A 25,341-nucleotide genomic window follows, 5' to 3' on the forward strand; every position below is an offset into this window, starting at 1 on the left:
TAACTATTTATATTAGTATGAAATATAAATATATACAGTGATTAAATTTCATTCTAAACATTTATATTTACCTTGTATATTTTTCAGGGCCCTTATTCAATACTGATGCTCTGTTAAAAATCAGGTTCTTAATTTTCCGTGAATAAACTGCCCTAGGGAACTGAAAATATTGACATGCCTTAAATTTCCTTACATGAGAAAGTTACACAAATCATCAGATTTCTACGAATACAAAATCAACTAAAACTAAATAGCTTTTGTATTCTAAAAAGCCAAGCAGTGCAAGGATACGCTGCTGTCGTGGATAGTGACCCTGAAGTCAAGTTGAGCGCTTTATGGGAGTGCACAGCTCTCTGCCAGCTCACCCGAGAGCTCAGGGATCTGCACTCTGCTCTTTCCTCTACGGCACCAGGACAGGTGGGCAAGGCCAAAAAAGCTGAAATGAATGCTCACTTGGACGCCGGGGAAAGAAGCTGTGCCCTAAATAGATTTGTAGACGTGCTCAAATATCTAAGAAGAGCAGCACTTACTTTGTGGATGTCTTATTCTATAATTATGCTAAGAAAAACAAGGCAAGAACAGTCTGTGATAAAACTGCATACAGGCATTTTCATGACACAGTTCTTCACAGCGAATGAAAAGTTCACATTAAAAATTGCAATGCCAAAATAAAATTCTCCAACCTTTGACCTCTGCATATTTTTACTATATATGTGCAATGCATTTTCTTCAGATACCACTCACCTACATCACAGAATCAGTAAGGCTGGAAAAAAACACTGAGATCATCCAGTCCAACCATCAACCCATCCCCATCATTCCCACTAAACCACGTTCCTTGGGGCCACATCTACTCTTGTCTCCTAGGACAGTGACTCCACCACCTCCCTCCTCTAATTTGCTAGGAACTGTGTCTTCACCGCGTTTCTTTACCGTGTATTAAATCATTTGCTTGGAGTCATACAGCCAAATAGATGACGCTAGAGTTACCGTGGCAGCTCCCAGTTCTGTGCCCGTATCACTGAACAATACATTTCCCTTCAGTATAAGGGTGTAAATCCACATCTCCAGAAGCAGAAACACCAGCCTAAATTACCTATGATCTCATTTTTAAAACATAAATGCCTCTGCCTTCGCTCTACCAAACAATGCCACCTTTCACTGCACACTAGCCCAGGTCTCCCACAAACACCTTTGGCACTGTTACCTCACTCCTTAGCCAAGGGAAAAAATAGCTAAAAATATTTCCATTGAGCTATTACTATAGCCTCCTGAACCTCTCCCTATGATTCACAATTCATGATGCTAACAGAACAGCTCTCTGCCTCCAGTTAGTCAACCCAGAAGATGCTCAGTACCTCATTCTACCCATGCTTGGAGCATTTCTTGTTGCATCTCTAGTTCACCCAAGTTACAAGAACTTGCAAGCTTTGCAGGCTACAGAGGACACAAATTGCACCAACTTGGGCTTATGCCAGCAGGAAGAGCCCTGCACGGCAGCAGGCAGCCAGTGCATTGTGCATGGAAAGGCTCCAGTGCTGCCCACTCCACCATGACCAAATCCAGCTCAAATATATTTTAACACATGCTCTGAGTACAACAGCTAGCAGCACTATTCACACAGTATTAAAGGGATATGGCATTTGAGTAACAAATCAGTGTATGTGTCTTACAAAATGCATCTATCATCTTTCAGTTCTACAAAGAATTTGTTATCACAAGAAGTACAGGATTCAGCAGCAGGTATACAATATAAAAGCATTTATTAACTTCCATGAATATGGCTTTAAAATTTTTTTGTGGGTCCCTGTTGAAAACTCTCTCTTTGCCTTAGAAGGAGAATTGATGTCTCCCAGGAATATGGGAAAAATTCTGGAGAAAATACTTAACTCACATACAACCATCTTACAGAAACCAAACGTGCTATGAAACCTGGCAATAAAAGTCAACTAATACATGGAAATAAAACCCCTGCCTCTACATACAAATAAAGAGAACACATAAAAAGTGGCAGAGATGGTTTATCTCTAACAGCAAAACTTTTAAAAGCTTCCGTTTTTAAATAAAACATTTGCCGAGTGTAAATAACAGACTGCATAAAACACAGCTAAAAAGATCTGACTGTACCCATCATTTCAAGTCCCAGACCGTGAACCTCATAGCGCATTGTGCCTGTATTCACAAACTGCAGAGTGCTTCCAAGAAAATGCCTTTCAGAAGAAGGAAATATATTTTAATCTTTTAATCCTTAAGCTTTCAAAAAATATTTTCAATTTTAACAAAGACATCTTTCAAAAGCATATTCCAATGTCAAGCTTGAAGAAAATTCTGCCTTTATCAAAATGATTTGAAAACTTTATTGGATGATTAAAAGCCTAATTACAGGACAAAACATGCATTAAGCATTTTGCTAAAATTACAAAAACATAATTGCAGAATGTCAAATGTTCATGTTCATAATAAATATTAGCGGCTCAAAAGCAGCTCAACTTTTTTTCAAGAGTTTTAGCATGTGAACAAGGAAATTGTTCTATATGCTGTTCTTAAAATTTGGGCATTAGACTGCAATAGTTAAAGCAAGAAACAGCTCAACTGAAGACTACAGAAAAACTGTCTTCTCAGGAGGTCTACACTCGGTTATACAATGCTACTCCGGAAACAGCACTTCACCAAAGGTCTGGCAATTGGCTTCTGTTTAAAATATACTCTGCCTCATAACATTCTTCAAAGGATTAAAACATAATTGATTCTGGCAGTACACATGGACAGCATGATGTGCAGGGAGTTGCCAGTGGACATGGGGTGCGTACAAAAAAGGGTTGTTTTCTTTGTTTAAAATGGAAAAAAGAGTGGGAGGTGCGGAGAAGAGTGAGATACAAAATGACTCAATCGTATTTTTTGAATCAGATTATTTCAACAACTGCATATGCAAATGGAAGGCTTCAGACGATGGTGGCAGAGCTCCTGAATTGCTGAGGCAATGCACATATTCCTATTTCCATTAAAAAAAAAAAAAAAGAAAAAGATAGAAGCTACAGTTATATACATCCTTGTAAGCATTCAGAGAATATTGCAAGTTGAAGTCCAGAGAAGTATCAGTCTGAAAGTGATGGGGATCGGATTGATCGTGCACTGGCTGGACTGTTAGAGAAAGCAAAGGGATCCTTTTCCTTTTCTTTACTATCATGTTTATGTTTATGCTTATGTTTATGCTTGTGTTTCTTCTTCTTTTTCTTGTGCTCGTGGTGGTGATGGTGATGGTGGTCACTGTGTTTTGAGGAGTTGGACTCCTTACTGAACACAGAGAGCGGAGCTGCTGAGACAGCATGCATGGTCACCTCTCCCGAAGACTGCTCTTTGCCTAAAAACCAAATTGATACAATGGGGTTAACATTTTCAAACAGAAGAAATTCTGAATTACTATGTCAGATCTATGTTATCATTTGAATGTGTAAACACAGAATCCCTTACTATACCAGTGCCATTAACAACTTCGTTCAGAGACATTTCTGAAGATGCACTTAATATTTCTGTATTATTGATGGAAGGTACTCCTTCCTCCCTCAAAAGTACAAATGCATCCCAGATAATTAGCAATTGTAAAGAGATAAGTAACTGCAAGTTAGATAAGCATTCAGAAATCACACATAAAACACATTTAGAAGGTCTCTATACCAAGATTAATCAAAATATAGTTGCCCATGGAAACTATGAGAAACTGACACATTAAAGGGTAGCTTTGGGATGTAAACTCCTTTTAGTCAAGAACTGAACTCCCTGCAATATACAAACCTTTCTGATATTGAACAGCATAATTAAACTGACACTTCAACTACAAGTTCTGAAGGGAGGTTGTGATGAGGAGGAGTTTGGCATCTTCTCCCAGGCAACAAACAGGACCCGAGGAAATGGCCACAAGTTATGCCAGAGGAGGTTTAGGTTAGATGTAAGGAAGAACTTTTTCTCTCCGAGAGTGGTCAGGCACTGGAATGGCTGCCCAGGGAGGTGGTGGAGTCACTGTCCCTGGCAGTGTTCAAGAAGGCATCTGGATGAGGAGCTATGAGATATGGTTTAGTGCTTGTGGTAGCAATGCTAATGGGAGGACGGTTGGACTAGGTGATCTTATGGGTCCTTTCCAACCTTGTGATTCTATGATTCTATGTTTCAAAACTGCATTTTACAATCAATTCAGTCTATCAAAAGATTATACAAAGTTTCTTTCTTAAACAAAAATTCAATAAAGACAATTACAACATCTTTATCAGAACACATTAAAATTTCATTATTTCACACCAAATGCAATAGGCTCCAGGAGGAGGAGAGAAAGGGAAATAACCTAAGAATAGTACCATTAATTAGTGGAAACAGTTATAAGCTGGGAGGCCTTGAAGTCCTTTAGGCAGAATTTGAATCAAAGCACTCACAGTGCAAGGACGTGCTTTAACTACTGGATGTGTATAAAGGCACCATCAGACTCTCAAAGCTTTTACTGAAGTGGATATTCTTTCCAGCTGCCATGACTGTTATTTTGTTTATTTGTTTGGGTGTTTTTTTTTTCACCCTCCAGTTTTTGGTGAAAATATCTCCATTCAATAACAAGGAATTATGTAACATACCTTGTAATAGTCTTTTTCTGCATATTTGCAAATGCATTTTTCCCCATGTCTCTTTTGCTTCTCTATTTTACTTTAAGAGCAATAATGATTCTTCTGTGGTAATTCTGTGGTAATTAAAATCCAGGAAGTCTGAAATGAAGTGCCAGCTCACTGCATTACAACAAGCAGCATGGAAGATTTCCATGCAGCCTTTCCAGCCTTCTCAAAGATTAAGAATAGATTCAATCAAGTATATGTGGAGGAGAGTTTTTGGAGGGTACAGCTCAGCTGTTTTTGTTTGCTTTTTCTAATAAAGATGGAAGAAACAAAATCTGCATCTGTGAGCAGCATTTGAAATTCAAAATAGAAACATAGAATCTTTTATGCACCGTAGATAATCAGTGATATCAGAATCTCTGCTGCTTCAAGTCTTCAAAAAAAATACATTTGGGCTCAAGTACAGTATCTGAATTGGTGCATTATAGAATGCTGCTGATGTTACGGAGGTCGGACTAGAGAACAATAGTTTCCCATGCACTTAAAATCTCTAATACTCCAATGTTTTTTAGAAAAATTTAATTCGGTATTCATCAGAATGATGCAAGTAAACAACTGTAAGTGCAAATACTTATTGCCAGAGCTCATACTGACCCTGTTTTTTGAAGTGTATTATGGCAGACAGAAGATATGCACACAAATTCAAACTTCTGCTTGCTGACTTTGCAGTCACTGTAATGCAGTTATTACAACTCTTTTCTATCTGGACTAGTTCTCAACTATCCAGACAGAAAGCAAAAAAGACATAAAAAGCCTCCTTCACAATTTAACTAATTCTAATTATATTTCTCTTCAGGAGTACCTGTACCTAAACTTATCCCCATAATAAAAGCTCATTTGCCTAGAGCATACAGCTCTTAGATAAATAGGAAAATTTTGCTTTTAGCTGTTGCAAGGATGCAAAAAAGACAGTATGCAGAACAGTAGAAAAAGGAGCATTTATCTGACTGAGCATTAGAGAAGGACCTCAGACAACTAAAGTGTGCACTATCTGACTTCATTTAAATATGCTACAGTACTTAAAGGTGGATCCTGGCAGTGAAAAATGCTACTTTTAGTAACGCAGAAATAAAGAACATAGCAAAAAACCTAGAACAGAACCTGTCAGCATTCATCCTTAAAAAAATATCTAACGTACAGAATATGATCTCACAGCAAGCTACAGGCACATATCTTAAAATATACAAGGCAGACTATAGACAAAAACAAAAACCCACATCCATGACACAAACATTTAAACCTTCACAGCTCCATTAATTCCAGAATTTGAAGTTACTTTGACATGGAAACTAAACTTGTAAGTCTACATGCTACTTTTCTACCAACCTCAAACCGAAGTTAAGCCTTTGAGCTTTAAAAACATTACACAGAACTATATAAGGATATGGGTATAAGTTTGCAAGGATGGTGTAGCAGTAGCTCTACTGCTGAGTGCCAGTGACTACCAACGATGCAAAAAACTCTCTTAACACTGTTGCACTGACACCAATACAGGTTTCTTGCTGTTTACTGCACTACCAGCCCTGCTAAGAAACAGTCCACATTATTGTACTGTAGCTTATTTCAGCAAGGTTATAAAAAAATTGTATTTCAAGCCGTTACATAAAATATCAATAACTGCAGCAACTTGGAGAGTATTTACAACAGTAGTGACTGTAAGTCACTGAGTGAAGAGGGGGAGATGAACACCTGGAAACTGAAAGGCAAGAAGATCTTCAGAAAGGAGAGAATTCTGATCCAACTGCAGCTCCAGGACTACTGACACTTAAGGAAACAATCAGTAATGGTGATATGGTACAACTGACAATATGAAAAAAATTCATTGCAGAAATCTACTTCTACTGAGCAAATAGGAAGATTTCTAGGACATTTTCTTCCACGACGTCAATGAGAGCCAAAATCTACTGTGCTTCCTTTATTTTTTAAATGTAAAAATGTAAACTACCTGGAAAATGTCTTCTTATTTTTAAAGCATGCTTTGAAATCAGGAACCATAGTATCCACTAGATTTTGCAGAAGACCTCTAAGATCACCTTGTTCAAACATCCATCTACCACCAATACTGCCCTCTAAACCAGGTCTCTAAGTTCTACATCTCCCCTTAAACACCTCCAGGGACAGTGACTCCATCACCTCCCTGGGCAGCCTTGATATACATGGATACCAGTATGCTGATCCTGGGAGATGGCTCAGAATGGATGCATACAGACTGCTGAACTCTATTGCCAAGAAAACACTTTACAAAAGATTTGACACTTTTGTGCCTGTCAAATTCATCTTGTAATGAGATTGGCATTGCACTTGCACAGTACTTCCTTTCCAAGTAGGAAAGCAAGGCTAAACAGAGTTGCTTCTAAGGGCATTAAAACCACTCTCATGTCACCAGGACTGAGATTGCTGCAAGGAGACATGAAGAATTCCGTCCTCTTGCAGGGAACCCACTTTCTCCTGGCACAGACAGTGGGATGGGAACCCGCCTTTGTCAAATAATAGGAGAGGACAAGCCCAGGAGCTCATTTTTGAAGTGGTTAATAGCATTCCTTGGAAAAGAATGCACATACATGTGCCTGTCCACTTGGATCTCCTCCTGTTTTGAATGTAGATATTCCAATGTAATTTTTGGCATTTTGGTGTTCCAGGAAGCTTGGTAGTTGTTTAAAAATAGACAGGATTACCCTCCCACGAGGGAGGAGATCAGAACCTTTGTGCACACCTTGTCACATGGAACGATACACATGCTGGAGATACTGTGAGGGAGAATAAAATATAAAAGCAGATCTCAAGGTTCTAGATCTTGACAAGCTTTAAGCAATATTTTCTGTCATAAATAAAAATTTGCTGTCAGATAATTACAATATCCTGTCCATCAACTATGTAGGGCAAAGTTGTTTTCCTCATTGTTTCTTTTTGTTTGTTTGTTTTTTCAAGAATCATCAGTACATTAACAATGCCACTGGGTAGTTTTTTAGCTATACTGTTTTACATTGAACCTTTAGGATTTGGTAAAATATAACTTGAGACTTGAACATGGCAACAAACTTACATGAGATCTTCCAAGTGGCCTCTCCTATATTTCTGATTGTGTGTGAAGAGGGTGGGACACCACAGACTTACAGTCTGTGTTTCTTTGCATTTACAATCTATTTAAAACTGCTGGCTTAAGTACGACTTTTCCAAATGGACACTTGTTAAAAATGATCCAATTGGCACCCTGATTTATTCAAATGTCACCGAAGAAGAAATTAACTTCACAAATCACAGCAAAGAGTAAGGCCCATGGGTCCAGTGTTCTGGCTGAGGACAGCCTGGTGTTCCAGAACCTGACACCGACCACCTTTGGGAAGAAGGTGACATCAGCACAAGTATGCTAACACTTAATATGTCTCTCCCAAAACCCAAAGAAAGCTTTCTAATGAGAAAAATCATGCACTCTCTGCCTAGCAGCTGGATTGCAGCTCTGACCAATGTTTTTTCTAAAGGGCTAAGACTAAAAATGCTGAAAAGACTTTGAAAACTATTTTGACAAATATCATTTCTCCTTATTTCTACTTTTCATTCTAGGATTGTCCTGGAAACACCCAACACCATTTTTCAATTTCATGCCTAGTTTATGTATCTCCTGAATCATCAATGAAGTGCATACTGAGAAATCACTGAACATAAGCAACCCTAAGTTTCTGTGTTGAAGCACTATGTCTGAGGAAGCATGATGTTCAAACCATGCATCTCTGGAAAAAAAAGTTATCCACTGCGTCTGGTAAAGTGCTCTTTTAAGGACTGTACTGTAAAGCTGAGAGTTCAGGTGAGGAGAGGTCTAGTTACAGAAATATTTTCTGAGGTTGTGCTAAACAAATCAGTTAAATTGTTTCTGATATAAAAATTTTAACTACTTTCAATTTACAGATTCACTTGACTTCATGCAATTTTTCACTAGATTTATAACAAAAAAGGATGTCTCTGCTGAAGTACTAAAAAACAAGCCTACATAAAATATCTTTGTAACTGATGACTGTTTAACTAGTTTCCTCTTTTGACTTGAAAAACCACGTTGCTTTGTACTTACATTAAAACAATAGGTTGACTCTAGTGATATTTTAAAAATTTACAAAAGAAAACACATACTTAAATCAATATGTCAACTCAGCTCACTTGAAAATGTAGCCTTAATCCATCTTCTTTCTCTGCAAGGTTTATATTTGTATTAAAGCTGCTTTCATGCACTTTAGGATAAAGCCCTTGAAAACACCTTTTTTTGTGAAGCACAAAATTAACCACATGCTATTTCAGTGAGGCAAAATTAGCTACAGAACCTCCAAACTTATGAGTTACCAGTTTGGAAGCAGTTATATTTTAGGCAGTAAAGTCAACACATGTATATTAGATACTATCAAACAGATACTATGTTAATATTTTAAGCTATTAAAGGGCAGTCTAACAGAAGAGTTAAAACAACTTCTCCTCCTTAAAAAGCATAGCAAAAATCCATCATTGTCAATGTTGTTCTTTCCATTCAAGCAAAGGAAGTCTGCTGACATACTTGCCTGTAATTCCAGTGTTTAGGTAACTCTCTTGGCCAGGAAGCCATGGACCAGTGTCTAAATTTTGAGGAAACAGTATTCTTACAGCTAACTTTGATAACTTGGCTGAGCAGCAGAGAAGACTTTTTCTATGGTTCAGCCTCAATTTCTGGTAACTTCTGTACTTAATATGTGGTGATTTGCACCATAGGCTCATGCCTGCTGTTTAAATGTAATCACTAGTTTCTCTCTACGCTTTCACAGCAGTATTTATTCTATTCAAATTATACCAGAAGCAATTGAACCCAGCCAAATCATTATTTCCTGAAACTTCAGACAATACCTACGATAACCAGTCAGTGTGTATGACTGTGGCTTACTTACACATGTTCAAAGTTACATGAACATCTATAAGGTCAAGCAGTGATTTGCAAGATTATCAGTGGAAATTTCAAATGTAATTATTCTGGAAAACACCAAATAGATAAATGGAATAGTCAAAAGGTTTTTCTGATGTGAGTTTTGAATGACAGGATGCCTTCTCAAAGCCCACTGCTGCTGAATGTGACCAGGAAAAAGGCTGCTGGTGTCAGTGCATAAAGACGACATTGCTTATCTAACTGCTCCACTCTTACCATTTGGAAGTAGTGTTGCACTTTGAGAGGAGTGAAATACTGAATTAAATAGAAGGAATATCTCTTAATCTAATTTGAAAGAAGTCAACAACGCACAACAACAAGTCACCTCACAGCCTGAAATACGATGTTCAATCTACTCCATATATGAAATCTGGTCTTGAAATCCTTCTATCTTAAGACAGGGTAGGGAGCATTACTACTATTTTTGATGATTTAGTAGCAAATAACTATCTGTTTTTATTTTAGAAATGTGACCTTGCACAGTTTTAGAGGCTGAAAAGAAGCTACCAAGTTTTTGGTACTGTGAAAACAATCAACACTAGTTGTGCACTGTCTGAAAAATACAATTTTGTTTAATAACTTCTTGCAAAATGCTCAGATTCCCATATAACTATCAGAGTCTACAGTTTTATTATCCTTAGTAGAATTTAAACCACTTTGTGTATGAACAAAGGTGTTGTAATTATAGAACTGAAACCTGTAATCCTGAAAGAGTTGTAGTACATGGCTGCTTTTACTGCCCTTGCAGCAGGTCTGTACCTTAAATTTTAATATCCATGTGCAGAAGCACACAGAAAAAAATGCTTTTAAATATAAATAATATTTTATTGGCTTTATGGGATTATATCAACTTGAACAAATCCAAATTATCACTCAGAGGGAGGGGCAGTACGAGGAAAGTAAAAACAGAATAGACAGATACAGCTGCATTTTGAGCCAACATGAGCTTCCTCCTTGCAGCTGCTCCTCGCGGGATGTGCTTGGCTGATGACCTAACACTTCATGTGACATGTGGGGACACAACCCACAGCTGTGAGATGAAAATTAAGTATGGACTAATTGCTCACTGCTTTCCAAGTAAGAGTCACAGAGGCAGATTACAGGATCTTACAGATTTGGTAAGAAGATCCTGAGACCGTTTCAGAACCTATATAAATCTGTTTCACAATAACCACTCACTAAGTGTACCCCCATCCTTTGTCGTGCCTGCAAACAATTAACGATTCAAAGGTCCTTGGGGAATACTATCTGTGATTCCTCCATAAAATCATTCACACACAAGTGTTGTAACTTATTTATGTATGCTTTTATTTTTCCCCATCTGTTTGAAATTCTTTCCCTCAAGTATGATATTTCCTAAACATTGAACAGTCTTTACTTACTCAATCTGAAATTCATACATTTCTGCTACTAAAAAAAATGCTATGAATAAGAAACAGGTGAACTTTTAGAAGCAAAGAGAATCTGTAGTGGAACTGTTTGTAAGTGCATAAGCCAAACACACGCACACACACGCACACACAAAAGAAGAAATTAATTTGAAGCTTTTCAAAGTAATGCTTTCATTAAAAATGAAAAAAAAAAAAAAAATCAGCACTTGTCTCATTTGTTACCTAGATGAGAGAATGTACTGCAGTGTACCGAATGCCTAAACAGCAGAGGTGAGAAGGTACGTAAGTGACACTCGAACTAGATTTTCCTATATGCTGTAGGTCTACAAATGCAGCGGTGAATGGGCTGTTATTCCACTTCTAATCCATTCTGAATTAAAGCACAAACTTAATATGAAATAATTACGGAGCACAGAGCTGGCTGACAGGGGGTCCCGTAAATCCTATTTGTGAAGTACTTGGCTGAGTTTTGTTTATGACTTTATATCCTGTAGAGTGTGTAAGTCTAGTAAATCTGTTGCAAAATATAAATAGAATAAAATAAAATATAAATAATAAAAAGTTATAAATACTAATCCTCAGTGGATCAGCTTCACGCTTGAGTGCCCTGCATATGTCATTCTTTGCCGTAACAGAAAATGTAATGATTGTCTGTAACACTAAGGACAAATTCAAAACAGCTCTGAGAGGTTTAAAACAAAGGTTGTGTGGCATTATGCTCCTAAGTTCACGAGGAAGTACATTTTCCTTTTCTCTACTAGGATGGCTATGACTTAAGCAAAATACTGTGAGCACTGCTACTCCATGTACATAACAGAAAATCCATCGTGGTGGAACTGGCTGTACAGGCACACATTAACCAAAGGCCATCTGGAATCCAGAAACTAGACCTCCCTGTGTTTTATGTCCCCATATGAACTTAATTTGTTAGCTGAGCAATGACAGCAGTTACCTTTTATTAAAAAACAAACCTTAGTGGCTAGAGCATCTGCCAAGGAAGTACAACGTAAGTTCTAGGCCCAAAGGGAGTATGAACCTACAGCTTCCGCATCCCTGGCCAGCACCCTAGGCACCAGCCTCAGCAGAATACTTCGCACGGGAACATCCATTAGCCCTTCTCTAAAGTAAGGCCACTATAATGCCAGAAACACTCAGGTCATAGGGGATGCAGATGAGGTCACTTGCCAGCATAGCTAAGGACATAGAGCAGAGGACTGAGGAACTAATGTTCCAGATGCTGCTACTAAGGGTTTTTTTGTGTCTTTTACATTAGACAATCACTGGATAAAAACAGAAAAACAAGTGAAAGGGTAAGTACTCTCAATCCTACTTCTAGGATCAAACATCTAACTTTTACACACTGCAGAGACTTGCAATCTGAAAGTCATGAGACTTAGTGCGGGGTGTGTACTACCAAAGATCTTGAAAGATTAGTTACACAGTCACTCGACCTCAGCTCAGCTTCACTGCTGCATCTGGTAACTGAACTTATAAACACAGTTAAAAGATTTTGAGAAAGAAAGACCATTGACTGGTAGGTTGTGACAGGCGAAGAAGGAAGGCAGAAGCTCATCAGCAAAGTTCAGTCTGCCTTAAGGTATTTAACAAGCGCATTTTTAACAAGCAGTTTTGTCAGATATGTTATGACAAAGTTACTGAAATAGTAATAGCAAAAAGATGCAGTAATGATATATTTGTAGATGCAGTCTTCCCAACTTTACAAAGCTCTCTGAGGCTTGCAAGTTTTTCGACTACTGAAGTTAAGCTAAGTCATTAAGTTGTTAAGAAAGAGAGACTGTTAATTTTTCCAAAGGACAATTATCAACATTATTATTTTTTAAGATCACAACTATGGCAAAGTTTCACTTAAGTATTTATGGGGTTCTATCCCTATTTTTGTTATTTAATTAATTTCTAAGCTTTTTTATTCTTGTAAACCTGATGCACACTTATTTAGGTACGTATGAAAGTACACATACACATAGTTATCTATTAGCATGCTAGAAGCTAAAAATATCTTGTGCACTCTCTACACACCTCCTTGATTTCAGCCAACATTTATCACCTACCAACAATACATATATGAGAATAAGTAGTAGCAAAAAAAAAAACCAAAACCCAAAACTGATTAAGTTGAAAATTTTATATTAACATTTAACAATAAATGTATTCATACCTGGTGTGGACGGTCTCTCCAACATATTCAAATGATGGTAAATAAAGGCTTGACTGTCATGAACCGTGTCCATATCAATTTCCTCCTCTTCTTGAGAGTTTGAGAACTAAGATATTGGGGAAAAAAATAAGCAGATGCTAATAATAAATCCTTAGGAATATCACTACGTAGAACTTAAAATATTTTATTTTTGAGATAAACTGGGGGTGAGAGGGAAAGGAGGTGATATCTACCACTGCAAAGGAATAAGAATTCAATAAAATTAAAAGCTTCAATGTCTACCCTTCTTTCTAATTTACCGTGAAGCTGTATGAACAAGAACATTAACTGTCAACTTCAGTTCTTGCCAGCCAATAAAATATCTGATGGGAAATGATTTTGCCAAAGTAAGCGTAACAACTACTGTACACATATACACAACATGTCTTTTGTTTGAACACAGCTTTAAGGAAAGCCAGTAGAAGCCACCGCTGTTATTCTGAATACCCTGCATATTGTGCAAGTTGAATTTCCATTTCTTACTCTGATTTTGAGTTTGACTTTACTGTCTTCATTCTTCTCTAGTATTTGCCCTGGCTCCAATGGAGACCCGAGTGGCATATCAGCCTTCCTCTTCACCCCCTGCTGATGACCAGAAATGCTGGATGCTGTTTCCTTAATAAGATGATCATCCTCCTGAAGCAGCATTAAAAGATCAAAATTAGAAGATAGCAAGAGCCACGTTTCAGCCTAAAAAAGACCTGATAGCTGAAAGCACTTCTGAGTAAGTGGGTGATTTCAACAAAGTTTTCCCTGTAGTTCTGGCAAAAAGTATTTTCTAAAACCCTGTATGGATTTGTGCCAACCTCTCCTACAAACATGGTTTCTCTTTACTTCTATTCCTGCTCCCTCTGCATATCTAGCATTGGCATCTTTTCTGTCCCTTCTCACAATCATGGTACTGTTGGTGTGCAACAACATTCGCTGCTCCTGAATGGCCTTTCTATAAATCTGTGCCTCGTGGACTCTCCTCATTCCAAATCTCTGCTGAAAAGCTGTGACAGCCTCTCATCTACACGTGGGATTTGCAAAATCTTCTTCTCACTTGCTTTAAAAACTAATGCTTCTTTTGTTGAATACAAGTCAGAATAAGTAATAATAACCTGCTATTTTTTATTTATTAAAAATAAATTCATCTGTTTTGTTAATTACTGCTACAATAAGCAACAGAATGAGGGTCAGAAGAATATAAAAATAACAAGAGAGTCTAATAAGTTAGACATATAGTCATTAGAACGGGAGACAGGTGTTCCAGCAAGTCTAATCCACAAAACAGGGAATTAAAAATAAGTATCTGTAGAAGTAACCATTATCAAAAGCCCACTAAAAGCTAAATAAAAGCCATACCATAAACTCTAAAGAGTATGGGCTGTTCAGCTGAACTGCTCTTCTCTGTTTTACACAGGGTACCCCAAAAATTCTTGCCCTGAGCAACTGAAACTGAATTTTATGAAGTGGGTCCCCAGCACATTCAAGATCAAAACAGTCTGTCAGCACTGATTTTAACTCATTTGTGCTCTCAAAACATACACAATACACTGCTTTAAGGAATCTATCATGATTCTATCATGATTCTGTTAATTTTTATAGGTATTTCCCTCTTTTCATCCTTGCTATTCAACCCAACACATAACAGTTGTGAAATACTTCAGAGTAAACTTCGACTGATGCAAGAGACAGTCTTTATTTTACATTAATCTTTTGTTCTTTTCTAGTGCAGAAACTCAATTCTAGGTGTGTTAATATGATCATCTGTGCAAAGTTGGAGACTGGAGATGAAGCTAAGGAAAAGATACAAGGGATGAAGCGTGAACCAAGGCTTATACTAACACTCTGCTTTCAGCTTAAGCCAGCAGTGACACTCAAAGGAGCTTCTCTCCCCTTCTCACGTCTCTGTCCTGAGCCACCACAGGCATTTGCATAAATGCATGATGAACTGGACTAAGGAAATATCTATTCATACAGTATTTTTAACCAGATCATCTCCTGATCCAGCTCATCGCGCAGTAACAACTACACTGAAGGAAAGGCAAAAAAGAAGCATTGAGAGGATTTTTTTTTCCCCCCCCATTGACTCCTAAAGAACCGCAACTTACAATCTGGCAACAAAATGTCCCGTTATTTAATTCTGATGTGTCTGTGTGATAACTGAAGTCTTATTACACGTTCTACAAATAAGCAGGGTAGCTGTAAGGATATGACTCCGTTATCATTTTCTCCCCCTACTGGAAATACCTGGCATGGTACTATGATAATTTGCACACCCTATACTTCTGAACAAAAGTGATGGTAGACATGAACTATGGGATTGATAATTATAAACACAGCAATAGTAAAAAATCCCATTCAAAAGGCTGGAAAGAGTGGTTTCAAATGTGCTAGTCACATGTTCATGCTCTTTTCAGGATCTACTCCTAAGCAGTTTCTATCAAACAGCAATTTGAAACTGTTAAAAAAATTACTTATTTCCACTTGCATTGGATTTTTGTCTCCTAATCAACTTTGCTCTACAAAAAGACTCAGTCTTACAGCAGTGGCAACTATTCTGAAAAAATGGACAAGTTGAACAGCTTGTTAGATCCATTTTCCAGCTACATCATGAGTGTTACGACTGAAGCCTCAGAAGCCTGTAAGATATCAAACTGAATATATGCAACTTTTCAGAAGTTGTTACAAATCCTTCAGAGCACAGTTCTAAATAGGCAGATTCAAGTGTTAAATGAAGAACTGTTATAGAAAGTTCCAACTTTCTATCTCTTGAAGTTGTTTAAAAAGAGGTGTATCTGTGTATTTTAAGGTGTAATAGAATTACTGATAAGAGCTTTTGCTTGGGAAAACTGTATAACTTGTCTATAAGCAATAGTCTTAGTCTAATTAAAAAAATTTCATAACAGCATCAAACATTTCTGTGAACCACTTCGTGTCTCTTAAACAATACAGGAAAAATACAGCTTTATAAAGAATACAAATGAAAGGTGAAAAAACAAAGAAGTTTGCATATTACATGCCAAACAGTTAATTCAAAAGAGGTATGGAATGTGCAAGCTTTTTAAGTGGAAGGAATGAAGAACAACAAGGTGCAAAGACAGCTTGAGCACATTACAAAATGTCATCAGAAACCAATGCATTGACTTAAAGCCAGCTGAACAAGACGTATGCAGACGGTTTGTGCTTACGGTGTTCTGAAATACTACTGGCTGTCCGTGGTTGTTAGCAGCATTCACAGGTTCCTGATTATTTGCCACTGATTCAGGGATAATCGTTGGATTAAGCACGGCCTTCTTTTCTTTCAGATTAAGAACAAGTCCGAGCTCTGGCAGTGGTAAACACGAAGGTCTGCTGAGGCCAAAAAGTGTGAAATAAAGATCTACAGCACCACACCGTAATCTCCAGTCATGGGAAGTTCCTAAAATCCAGAGGAGATCATTGTTAATATAAGGTACACTCTTCTCCCACACCACAAGGAAGACAGTTTAAAGCAACTTGTATCCAACAAAGTATGTACATCTTCTGGGCCTAAGACACAACTCCCTCATTACTCCTGCCTCTTTTTGTTTATTCAAATTCATCTGCTAGATGCTATTTTAAATAAAGCACTAAGTTACAAGCTGAATGTGTTTAGTACGGTAAGATTCAATATTTAGCTGGAAAACTAAGTGTTTTCAGTAATATTTTCAAAAATATTTTCAATAAAATAAAATAATGCTTTTATTTTTAAAGTTTCTTTTTAGATTTTATGATTGGACAATTAAGTAGAACTTTTTTTTTTTAAACCAAACCATAGTCTCACACACCACTAGATATGGTCACAATTGCCTATGCATTCCATGAAATTTAATAGCAGCTTTAAATATGACAGTGATTTGTAACCTCTGAAAACCACACTGATAGAGAGCACAAACCAGCAACACGTGAACTACTTTTTTAATGTCTAATGACTACAGTGACTATTATGTCATTTACTTCACTGGATATTCAATACTTAATTTTGTATTCCAACTGGAGATACATTGCTTCATTGATTTATTTTTCACAACAAGCTCCGTACTCCTTTATATCTTCATACACAAATAGTAAAAGCACGTTTGGCACCCACCAGAACAGAAAGTCACATCTGGTACAATGCTGCAAACACAGTGACTCTGGTGCTAACTCAGCCCAGCTCTCTACTGACTGCAAGTTTATTGGACATACTGTTCCACAGCAGGAATAGAACTATATCTGGTAAACAAGACACAGATGTGCCAACTGCCGTGTTAATATGGCTGTTCAAGACATCAAAAAATAAAATTGTAAGATCTATCATTGTATATACTGAGTTTCATGGGACTAAACAGTGTTTTGAGTAAGCTTAGTTGTACACACATGACCTACGTACAAAAAATTCTCCTAAGTTTCATGAACAGTTGGGTAAGGAGAAAGTGACAAGAATATTAACTTGGACATCTCTAATATTAAAATAATCTCCAGAGAATGACATGTTCACAAACATTACCGTTAAAACTATTCTAATAGTCTTAATATTAAATAATGTGCTCGACATATCAAACTAAATCTTCTTAAAATGTGATGGATTCCCACTCAGTATCTCTCTCCTTTTCCATCAGAAATGTTAAGATCAAACAAAATTGGCTGCTGAATTTCTCAGCAATCACTGGAAATTGCATCCTCCATTAAATTGATAATGTTTCACACAGAAGAAAAAAACTACATATATCAGAATCAGTTTTCCAGTACTTGCTTACTTGAAATGAAAACAACTCACGTTTGTAGAATCATGCAGTTTTAAACCTGGCTAATAGTTTGTCTCACATTGACATTACCTTTCTGGACACCCTGGAATGCCAACCTTATGCCTTACAAAAAATAAACTGAAACATTATGTCATCACGATACATAGAAATTTAAGTAGTTTAAGTCTCAGGAATCATAATAAGAATGTATACCCTGCTTGTTACTTGTGAAAAGAAGTAATGGTTGTAAGAAACACTGCACACTCTCTTCTCTCAAGAAAAAGGAAAAACAAACTCTCTGATGGGAACATCAAAATTGTTTATTTTCTGTGCCTGACACTTGGCAAATCCTACAAAACTGAACTACTGGTAGTCTCCTGGCTTCAGCCCCTGGAGCGTTGCTGTGAACTTTTAAACACTCAAAATAATGATACACAGAGAACAGACAGCCTTCAATGACCTAAAAAACCTATATAAATGTTTATATGTAATCTGTAGAAATGTAACAGATGTTAACGGGCAGTTTGTCAGGTCTGGAAAAAACTGCTTCAGTAATGAAAAACAGGTCAACAGTAAAGACGTAAAACCTTATCTCATTAGCACCTTTCCTAATCACAGAAGGCAAATTAAGCTTGAGGTTATAATACGCTTCTAAAAATCTCTAATAAATTATCCATGCAAATGATACCCTCTCATATTCTCTGAGAATTTGGTAAAACAGGGAAAAGAGACTGCCTAATCTACAGCTAACTGTGAAGAAAAAGGAAAAACGTGCAGCTTCACTTGGGAAACATTTTACATGAACATCTGGGTCAAGGAATAATTCTATGCATCAAAGCACACTACAGGATTAAAGAAAATAATGAAAAACATGTCCACTGGTACCCTGCATCACTAAGGAAGTTCAGGAGGTATGAATAAGAACTGCAGAAATTGAATTTTCCAGTTCTACCAATCTTACAACATTGAAAAAGTGAAAACCAACCTGAATTCATCAGTTTCCAAAGCTGATCTACCAAAGCTTCATTACATAAAGGTGACTCCATGTTCTTGGTAAAAGGTGGATTCTTGGTCAGCATATCCAGGATCTTATGCCTAAAATAAAAATGATTTTTATTAAATCCAAATCAACACATTAAGAATACTAAGTCTGTTCTGTTTTCAACATTTTACAAACCAGACTTCTCAAACAAACAATATGCTCAGATAGATTTATTGGTCAATAATCTCAAAACAAAAAGCAAGTCACAACAACACATTATTACCAGACATCATTTCTTAACAGTTAGGTACAAAACTGTAGGCTGTATTATACCATTCAGTTTAACTACAATCTTTTTTGCATGCTCAAAACCTGGAATTAGGCTGACAGATAAACTGCTTTCATACTGATATCAAAGGATTCTTAAATATTTAAAATTTTTATGACGGTGATGCAAATAACAGAAACAAAATCACTGACTTGCAAACCCTTCTGGAAAGGAAAACTGTCACTCTTCAGTTGCATAGGTGTATAAAAATTCCATCCTTACTGTATTTATTTACAATATTTATACACTTGAACTGGAAGCAGATAAGAGTTTTCCACTTTAAACCTAGCCTCAGAAATATTTTATCAATGGTAATAATTGTGAGTTCCAATTTTAACTATATTCTCTGTATAGGAAGCTTTCCCCATGCTGTGTTATATATTTAGGACAAGAAAACTCTATCAGTTCCAATTTTTTTCTTCTTTCTTTCATAAGAGGCTTACACATAGCACTCTTCAAAATTTAAACCAAATCCTCTTTAATGAGACTCAAAATGAAATTTCTTTCCTGGACTGAAGCTGTGCCTCCACTAGTGACTCGAACCGTACCTACTTTTATTAACAAGAATGATAGAAAAAAATAATGATAATCTTACAACTATGACATTTTTTTAAGAGAGCAGCTAAACTGAGAGAAAAAGTAATACTTTTAATCTCTGAAATTCATTGATGTAGTGATAACCATAGAAAGTAAGTGCTGTGGAAGAAGAATCATTATGAACTGAGATGTTAAAAGTTTCATAATGAATGTGCTGTAATATATAATCACACAATGCTGAAAATGAAGTTGAAACAGGAAATTCTAGAAGTTACTCTGTATTTTCATATGTTATCCTTTCACCCCATCTACAGTCTAATAATTGCTTTGCACTCATGGCTGGCAAAGCATTGTATGCATTATGTCTCAACCACTGTATAAATATCACAATATCTTCTTGCCATATGCAACATGAGACTTGTCTATGTCATTTATGATTAGGAAATGATTTCCAACTTCAGATATTCACAAGAGGAACAGAACATGAAAGATAAAAATAATCTAAGGGAGAATAAGAACCATGTACATTATCTTCTGAGGTGTCAACTGCTGAAGCATCAAAATGCACCTCCATTTATGTAAAACAACAAGGAGATAAACTGTTTTTTGTAAAGTATCAAGCAGCTAAGCACTGGATCTATTCTAACAAGTCCTGACCAAGAATTTATGTAGTAGTTCCAGCCTTAGTAAAAACACCAACTCACTGACCTTATGTAGGGTACAGGATCATTCTGAACCATTGTGAGCAGCCACTGTAGTTCTTCATAGCTCCTATCAACTGCAAATAATAAAATAAAATAAAATAGCTAAAAATAGACAGAAAAAACAGAAGTTTGTACAAGATGGTCATGGCTTCCTCTAATAGCTAGCGAGAGGTTTGAATTCTTGCAGCCGAAATTTCATTAATTGTAACGCAAATTCAAAGTAAAACTATAGAATCATAGAATCACAAGGTTGGAAATGACCTATAAGATCATCTAGTCCAACCGTCTTCTCATAACTATTGCTACCACAAGCTACTAAACCATATCTCACAGCACCTCATCCAGACAAAGGTTTACACGGTTTAACTTCATAGCAAAATAGAAATATGCACATAACTCCTTCATGCCCAAGTTGCTCAGTAACTACCTACTCTGATTCTTCACACATGACTTTGTCATGAGCGCTGGTTACAAAGATCACTGAGAAAATAACCTTCTTTACTTTAGGAAGCACACAGTACCAACACATCCAAATATCCTTTCAACAACCTACACTATGTTTTCCACACAGAACAGAGAATAGACAATTCTTATACAAAACAATCAGTGACTATTATCTATAAACCAGGTAGAAAGAGGAAGACAACGGGGCTTACTTAAAACTCTAAGCATACCCTGAAACCCTCGTTAGTTTTTTTTAAAATTAGCATACTCTGAAATTAAAATATATTTTGAGTCTTATCAGCATATGTCTCTTAGAAAATGCTGCCTGACACAAAGTCATCTTATTTAAACTGTTTAAATCTTTGCTGAAGAGTCTGTAGCAGGCAGCTTGAAAGTTATCTCTGCTCTTTCTACAATCTAGCAACAACAGAACTGATTACACTGATGAGGGGCAGGACCAGGCTGTTATCCTCTGCCTCTAAATGGGATTTACTAACTCATGTTCTGCACCATTCAGATGGCAGTTACACAGTTTGGGTTGATTCTGAATGATGCATCTGAACAGACCAGGACCACAGTGGCAGATTTGCCTTAAAAATCTGGGAAACTTTTAAAAGCTATGCACAGGACGTGCTTTGAAGGGATTAGAGGCTGCCTGCACTCAACTCCACGCACAGTGCTTTTCCTGGCAGCTACCCTGCTTGAAATAGAGGCAGATAGAACATTGCACACAGAAGTTGTTTTGCATGGAAGAAAAATAATATTGTATAACAATGCGGCAAGAAAAACAGAACACGTGTGAACACATTAAATCATAATCGTAAGAAAGCTGAAATCATTTTAACTGCAAAAAAAAATAATGGATTTTTAAAAGGTTCATAAGAGAATGAGCCACTTGGAGATCAATCCTTTAGGCTGATAGTAGTGGACAACAGAATCAAGAAGCACAATAGCTTTTGTGGTTAGAGAAGTCTTTTTTGGTTTCCTAAACCTACTTGTGCTTGAAATACAGTATGCCTTCTTTAGCATTTGCCTTACAAAGCAGGCCTGCTAGACTTCCAAAGCTTTGCTACTAACGCTTTTAATCTACTCCTCAAATTTGTATAGCAACGTGACATTTTGAGGATCAGTGATAAATTTAACCCGATCTTCAGGACAATAAATCTTATTAGCCTCACGTCAGTTTCTCAGTTGCAGCAGAGCACCTATGAGACTTGAAATTTTCATTCATGCAATTGGGTAGTCACGGATATTTATGAGAACAGTTTGTTGTTACCTCTTAGAATATGCAACTTCTTGGAAGTATATATGTAACAGCTAATAGTCACTTTCAAAAGCTACCTTTAAAAATGTTAATAAAATCTGTTCAAGTTTCTGTACAAGGCCCAAGCCCTTGTATGCTGCCTCAAGCATTTTAGAGTTACCATGTCTCAGAAAAAGCTTACTATTAACAGCAAAGAAAACAACTTCTTCTGTTCCATGGAGAAATTATTTCTTTTAAAGTAACTTTAAAAAAAAAAAGACAGTGCTATTTCTGCCCTGAGAGTTAATAGAAAAACATGGGAGTTCCACACTGCCCCAGAAAATACAGACTTTCCTTTTTATGGAAATAACAAAATCGGTCAGCTCCCTTTATACAAACTGTTAAAAAGGCAGCTTTGGCACAAGCAACAGGCATTTGATAGCTGCTGTTTCACATCCAGCATGAACTGGAAACCAGGTAACCAGGAATGACGAGAATCAGACATCTTGGCACAAGATGGCCCATCCTTTCTTCCAAAGCCAGAGACTTTGGGACTTGCTAGACAAACCCTTCTAATTTCTACATGGGTAGCTGGATTTTGTTAGCACACTTAGCTTTCAGATTTACTTTTACACCAAAAGCTACCTAGTCTAACAGGAGAAGCAAGGGCTAAGTTTGGTTTTATTGAGGTTGTATTAGAGAAACAACACCGACAGTCAGTTAAAATAGTAGGCTGTGTTGGAAATTGCATTGACTTTGTGGCAGATATCTATTTATCTCTGCTACTTCTTCATCAGAGAAGTTGTTGTTAGTAAGGTAGTACAGTACTGGAATTCTATAATCCATTATTTCCAAACCTCACAGCAAGTTCAGTCTAAACTTCCATTTAGCTCAATTTCTTCAAGTAATCTTCTTACGATTTTTTACCATTCAAGTTCTCCTGTCTTGTATCTGTGGAGTATTTTGGGCAACTTACTGTACCTTACTTACACTTCATCCCATTTTGATCAGCTCTTTTAAAGACATAATGTATTACTTCACAATACTTAGGATTTATCAATGGCCCTGGTCAACCAGAGAGGTCCCAGAGTGCTCGAAGCTTGCCAACGTGAATCTACAAGAAGAGTTGTAAGGAGGATCTGGGGAACTACAGGCCTGCGAGCCTGACCTTGGTGCCAGGGAAGGTTATGGAACAGATCATCTTGAGTGAAATCACATGGCATTTATGGGCAACCAGGTGATAAGGCCCAGTCAGCATGGATTCGTGAAAGGCAGGTCCTGCCTGATCAACCTCATCTCTTTTTTTGATATGTGACCCACCTGGTGGATGAGGGAAAGGCTGTTGGCGTAATCTACCTTGAATGCTGTAAAGCTTTGACACTGTCTCCCACAGTATGCTCCTGGAGAAGCTGGCAGCTCATGCTGCATACCCATACACACCTTGCTGGGTAAAGAACTGGCTGGAGGGCCAGGCCCAAAAAGTGGTGGTGAATGGAGTCAAATCCAGTTGGTGAGTAGTCACAAGTGGTGTTCCCTAGGGGCTGGTATTGAGGCCTGTCCCATTTAGTATCTTTACTGATGACTTGGATAAAGGCATTAAGTTTGCAGATGACACCAAGCTGGGATGAAATGCTCATCTGCCTGAGAGTAGGAAGGCACTACAGAAGGATCTGGACAGGCTGGATAGCTGGGTTGAAGCCAATGGAATGAAATTCAACAAGACCAACTGCTGGGTCCTTCACTTTGGCATCAACAAACCCAGGCAATGGGTTTGTTACTCTTGAATACTCTTGGGGCAGAGTAGCTGTAAGACCGTGCTGAGAAAACAGATCTAGGGGTGTTGACAGACACTCAGCTGAACACGAGCCACAGTGTTCCCAGAAGGCCAAGAAGGCCAATGGTATCTTGGCTTGTATAAGAAACAGCATTGCCAGCAGGAGCAGGAAGGTGACCATCTTTCTCTACTCAGCTCTGGTGAGGCAGCACCTTGAATACTGTGTTCAGTTTTGGGCCCCTCACTACAAGAAAGACCTCTCTTTACCCAGAGAAGAGCAATGAAGCTAGTAAAGAGTCTGGAGCACAATTCTTATGAGAAGTGGCTGAGGGAAATGGGATTGTTAAAGTCTGGAGGAGACTCAGGGGCAACCTTATTGCCCTCTATAATTACCTGAAAGGCAGCTGTGGTGAGGCAAGGGTCAGACTCTTCTCCCACATAATTAGCATTAGAACAAGAGGGAATGGCCTCAAGTTAGGCCAGGTGAAATTCAGTTTGAATCTTAGGAAAAATTTCCTCTTGCAAAGAGTAGTCAGGTGCTGTAACGAGTTGTCCAGGGAAGTGGTTGAGTCACTGTCCCTGGAGATGTTCAAGAAACATTTAGATGTGGTCCTAAGGGACATGCTTTAGTGGGGCAATACTGGTGGTAGGTGGATAATTGGACTGGATATTCTTGGAGGTCTTTTCCAACGTTGGTGATTCTAATACACCCACTTCCCCCTAATACCCAACCGAAATCTTCCTTAAAGCCATTTTCCTTTGTCCTGCCACTCACAGGGGTATCGAATGGCACATGCACAGTGTGTTACAGATCCAGAATGACTGGTGAATTACAATCTAGTACTTAATTTTATACATGAAAATCATTAGTTTCCAATTCCCTCTAGGAAACCTCTCAGGATTGAAATTCAACTTTAAAATGACATTCAAGAAAGCTATTTAGTTGTGTTTTTTTTTTTTTCCCCCGAAGATCTCCAGCAGTCAACTTATATTTATCATGTTATGAAACAGAAACATCTCACATTGGCTGTGTATAACAAATGGCAAGGTGGAATGAACTAACACTCATTAGAATAATTTAAATTTCCAAAATGTATAGTTACAAAATGCACACGTGAAAAAAAAATAGAAAACTGTAAGAATCACAGAATTGTAGGGGTTGGAAGGGACCTCTAGAGATCATCAAGACCAACCCCCCTGCCAAAGCAGGTTCCCTACACCAGGTCGCACAGGTAGGCGACCAGGCAAGACTTGAATATCTCCAGAGAAGGAGACTCCACAACCTCCCTGGGCAGCCTGTTCCAGTGCTCCGTCACCCTCACCGTAAAGAAGTTCTTACGCACATTCGTGCAAATCTTCCTATGCTGCAGCTTATGTCTGTTTCCCCTCGTCCTGTCTCCAC

General features: G+C 37.6%; 1 protein-coding gene across 2 annotated transcripts in view; it reads right to left on the reverse strand.

Annotated features, from left to right (window-relative positions):
* Nucleotides 1–1,744: 1,744 nt before the first annotated feature.
* The window catches only part of TAF2 (TATA-box binding protein associated factor 2), a 59,644-nt gene continuing 36,047 nt past the window's right edge, over nt 1,745–25,341 (reverse strand). The window contains exons 21-26 of one of the 2 annotated variants that reach the window (XM_010709267.2): nt 20,483–20,552; nt 18,913–19,022; nt 16,371–16,600; nt 13,678–13,830; nt 13,156–13,261; nt 1,745–3,361 (exon numbers count right to left, since the gene is read on the reverse strand). In XM_010709267.2, the coding sequence (XP_010707569.1) occupies nt 3,096–3,361; nt 13,156–13,261; nt 13,678–13,830; nt 16,371–16,600; nt 18,913–19,022; nt 20,483–20,552 (935 nt within the window). In that variant the 3' untranslated portion in view covers nt 1,745–3,095. The remainder of the gene's footprint in view (nt 3,362–13,155; nt 13,262–13,677; nt 13,831–16,370; nt 16,601–18,912; nt 19,023–20,482; nt 20,553–25,341) is intronic. The other variant, XM_010709268.2, reaches the window with a different exon arrangement.

The sequence above is a fragment of the Meleagris gallopavo genome, chromosome 3 (genome assembly GCF_000146605.3).
Source record: "Meleagris gallopavo isolate NT-WF06-2002-E0010 breed Aviagen turkey brand Nicholas breeding stock chromosome 3, Turkey_5.1, whole genome shotgun sequence".
In the NCBI taxonomy this organism is placed as follows: Eukaryota; Metazoa; Chordata; class Aves; order Galliformes; family Phasianidae; genus Meleagris; species Meleagris gallopavo.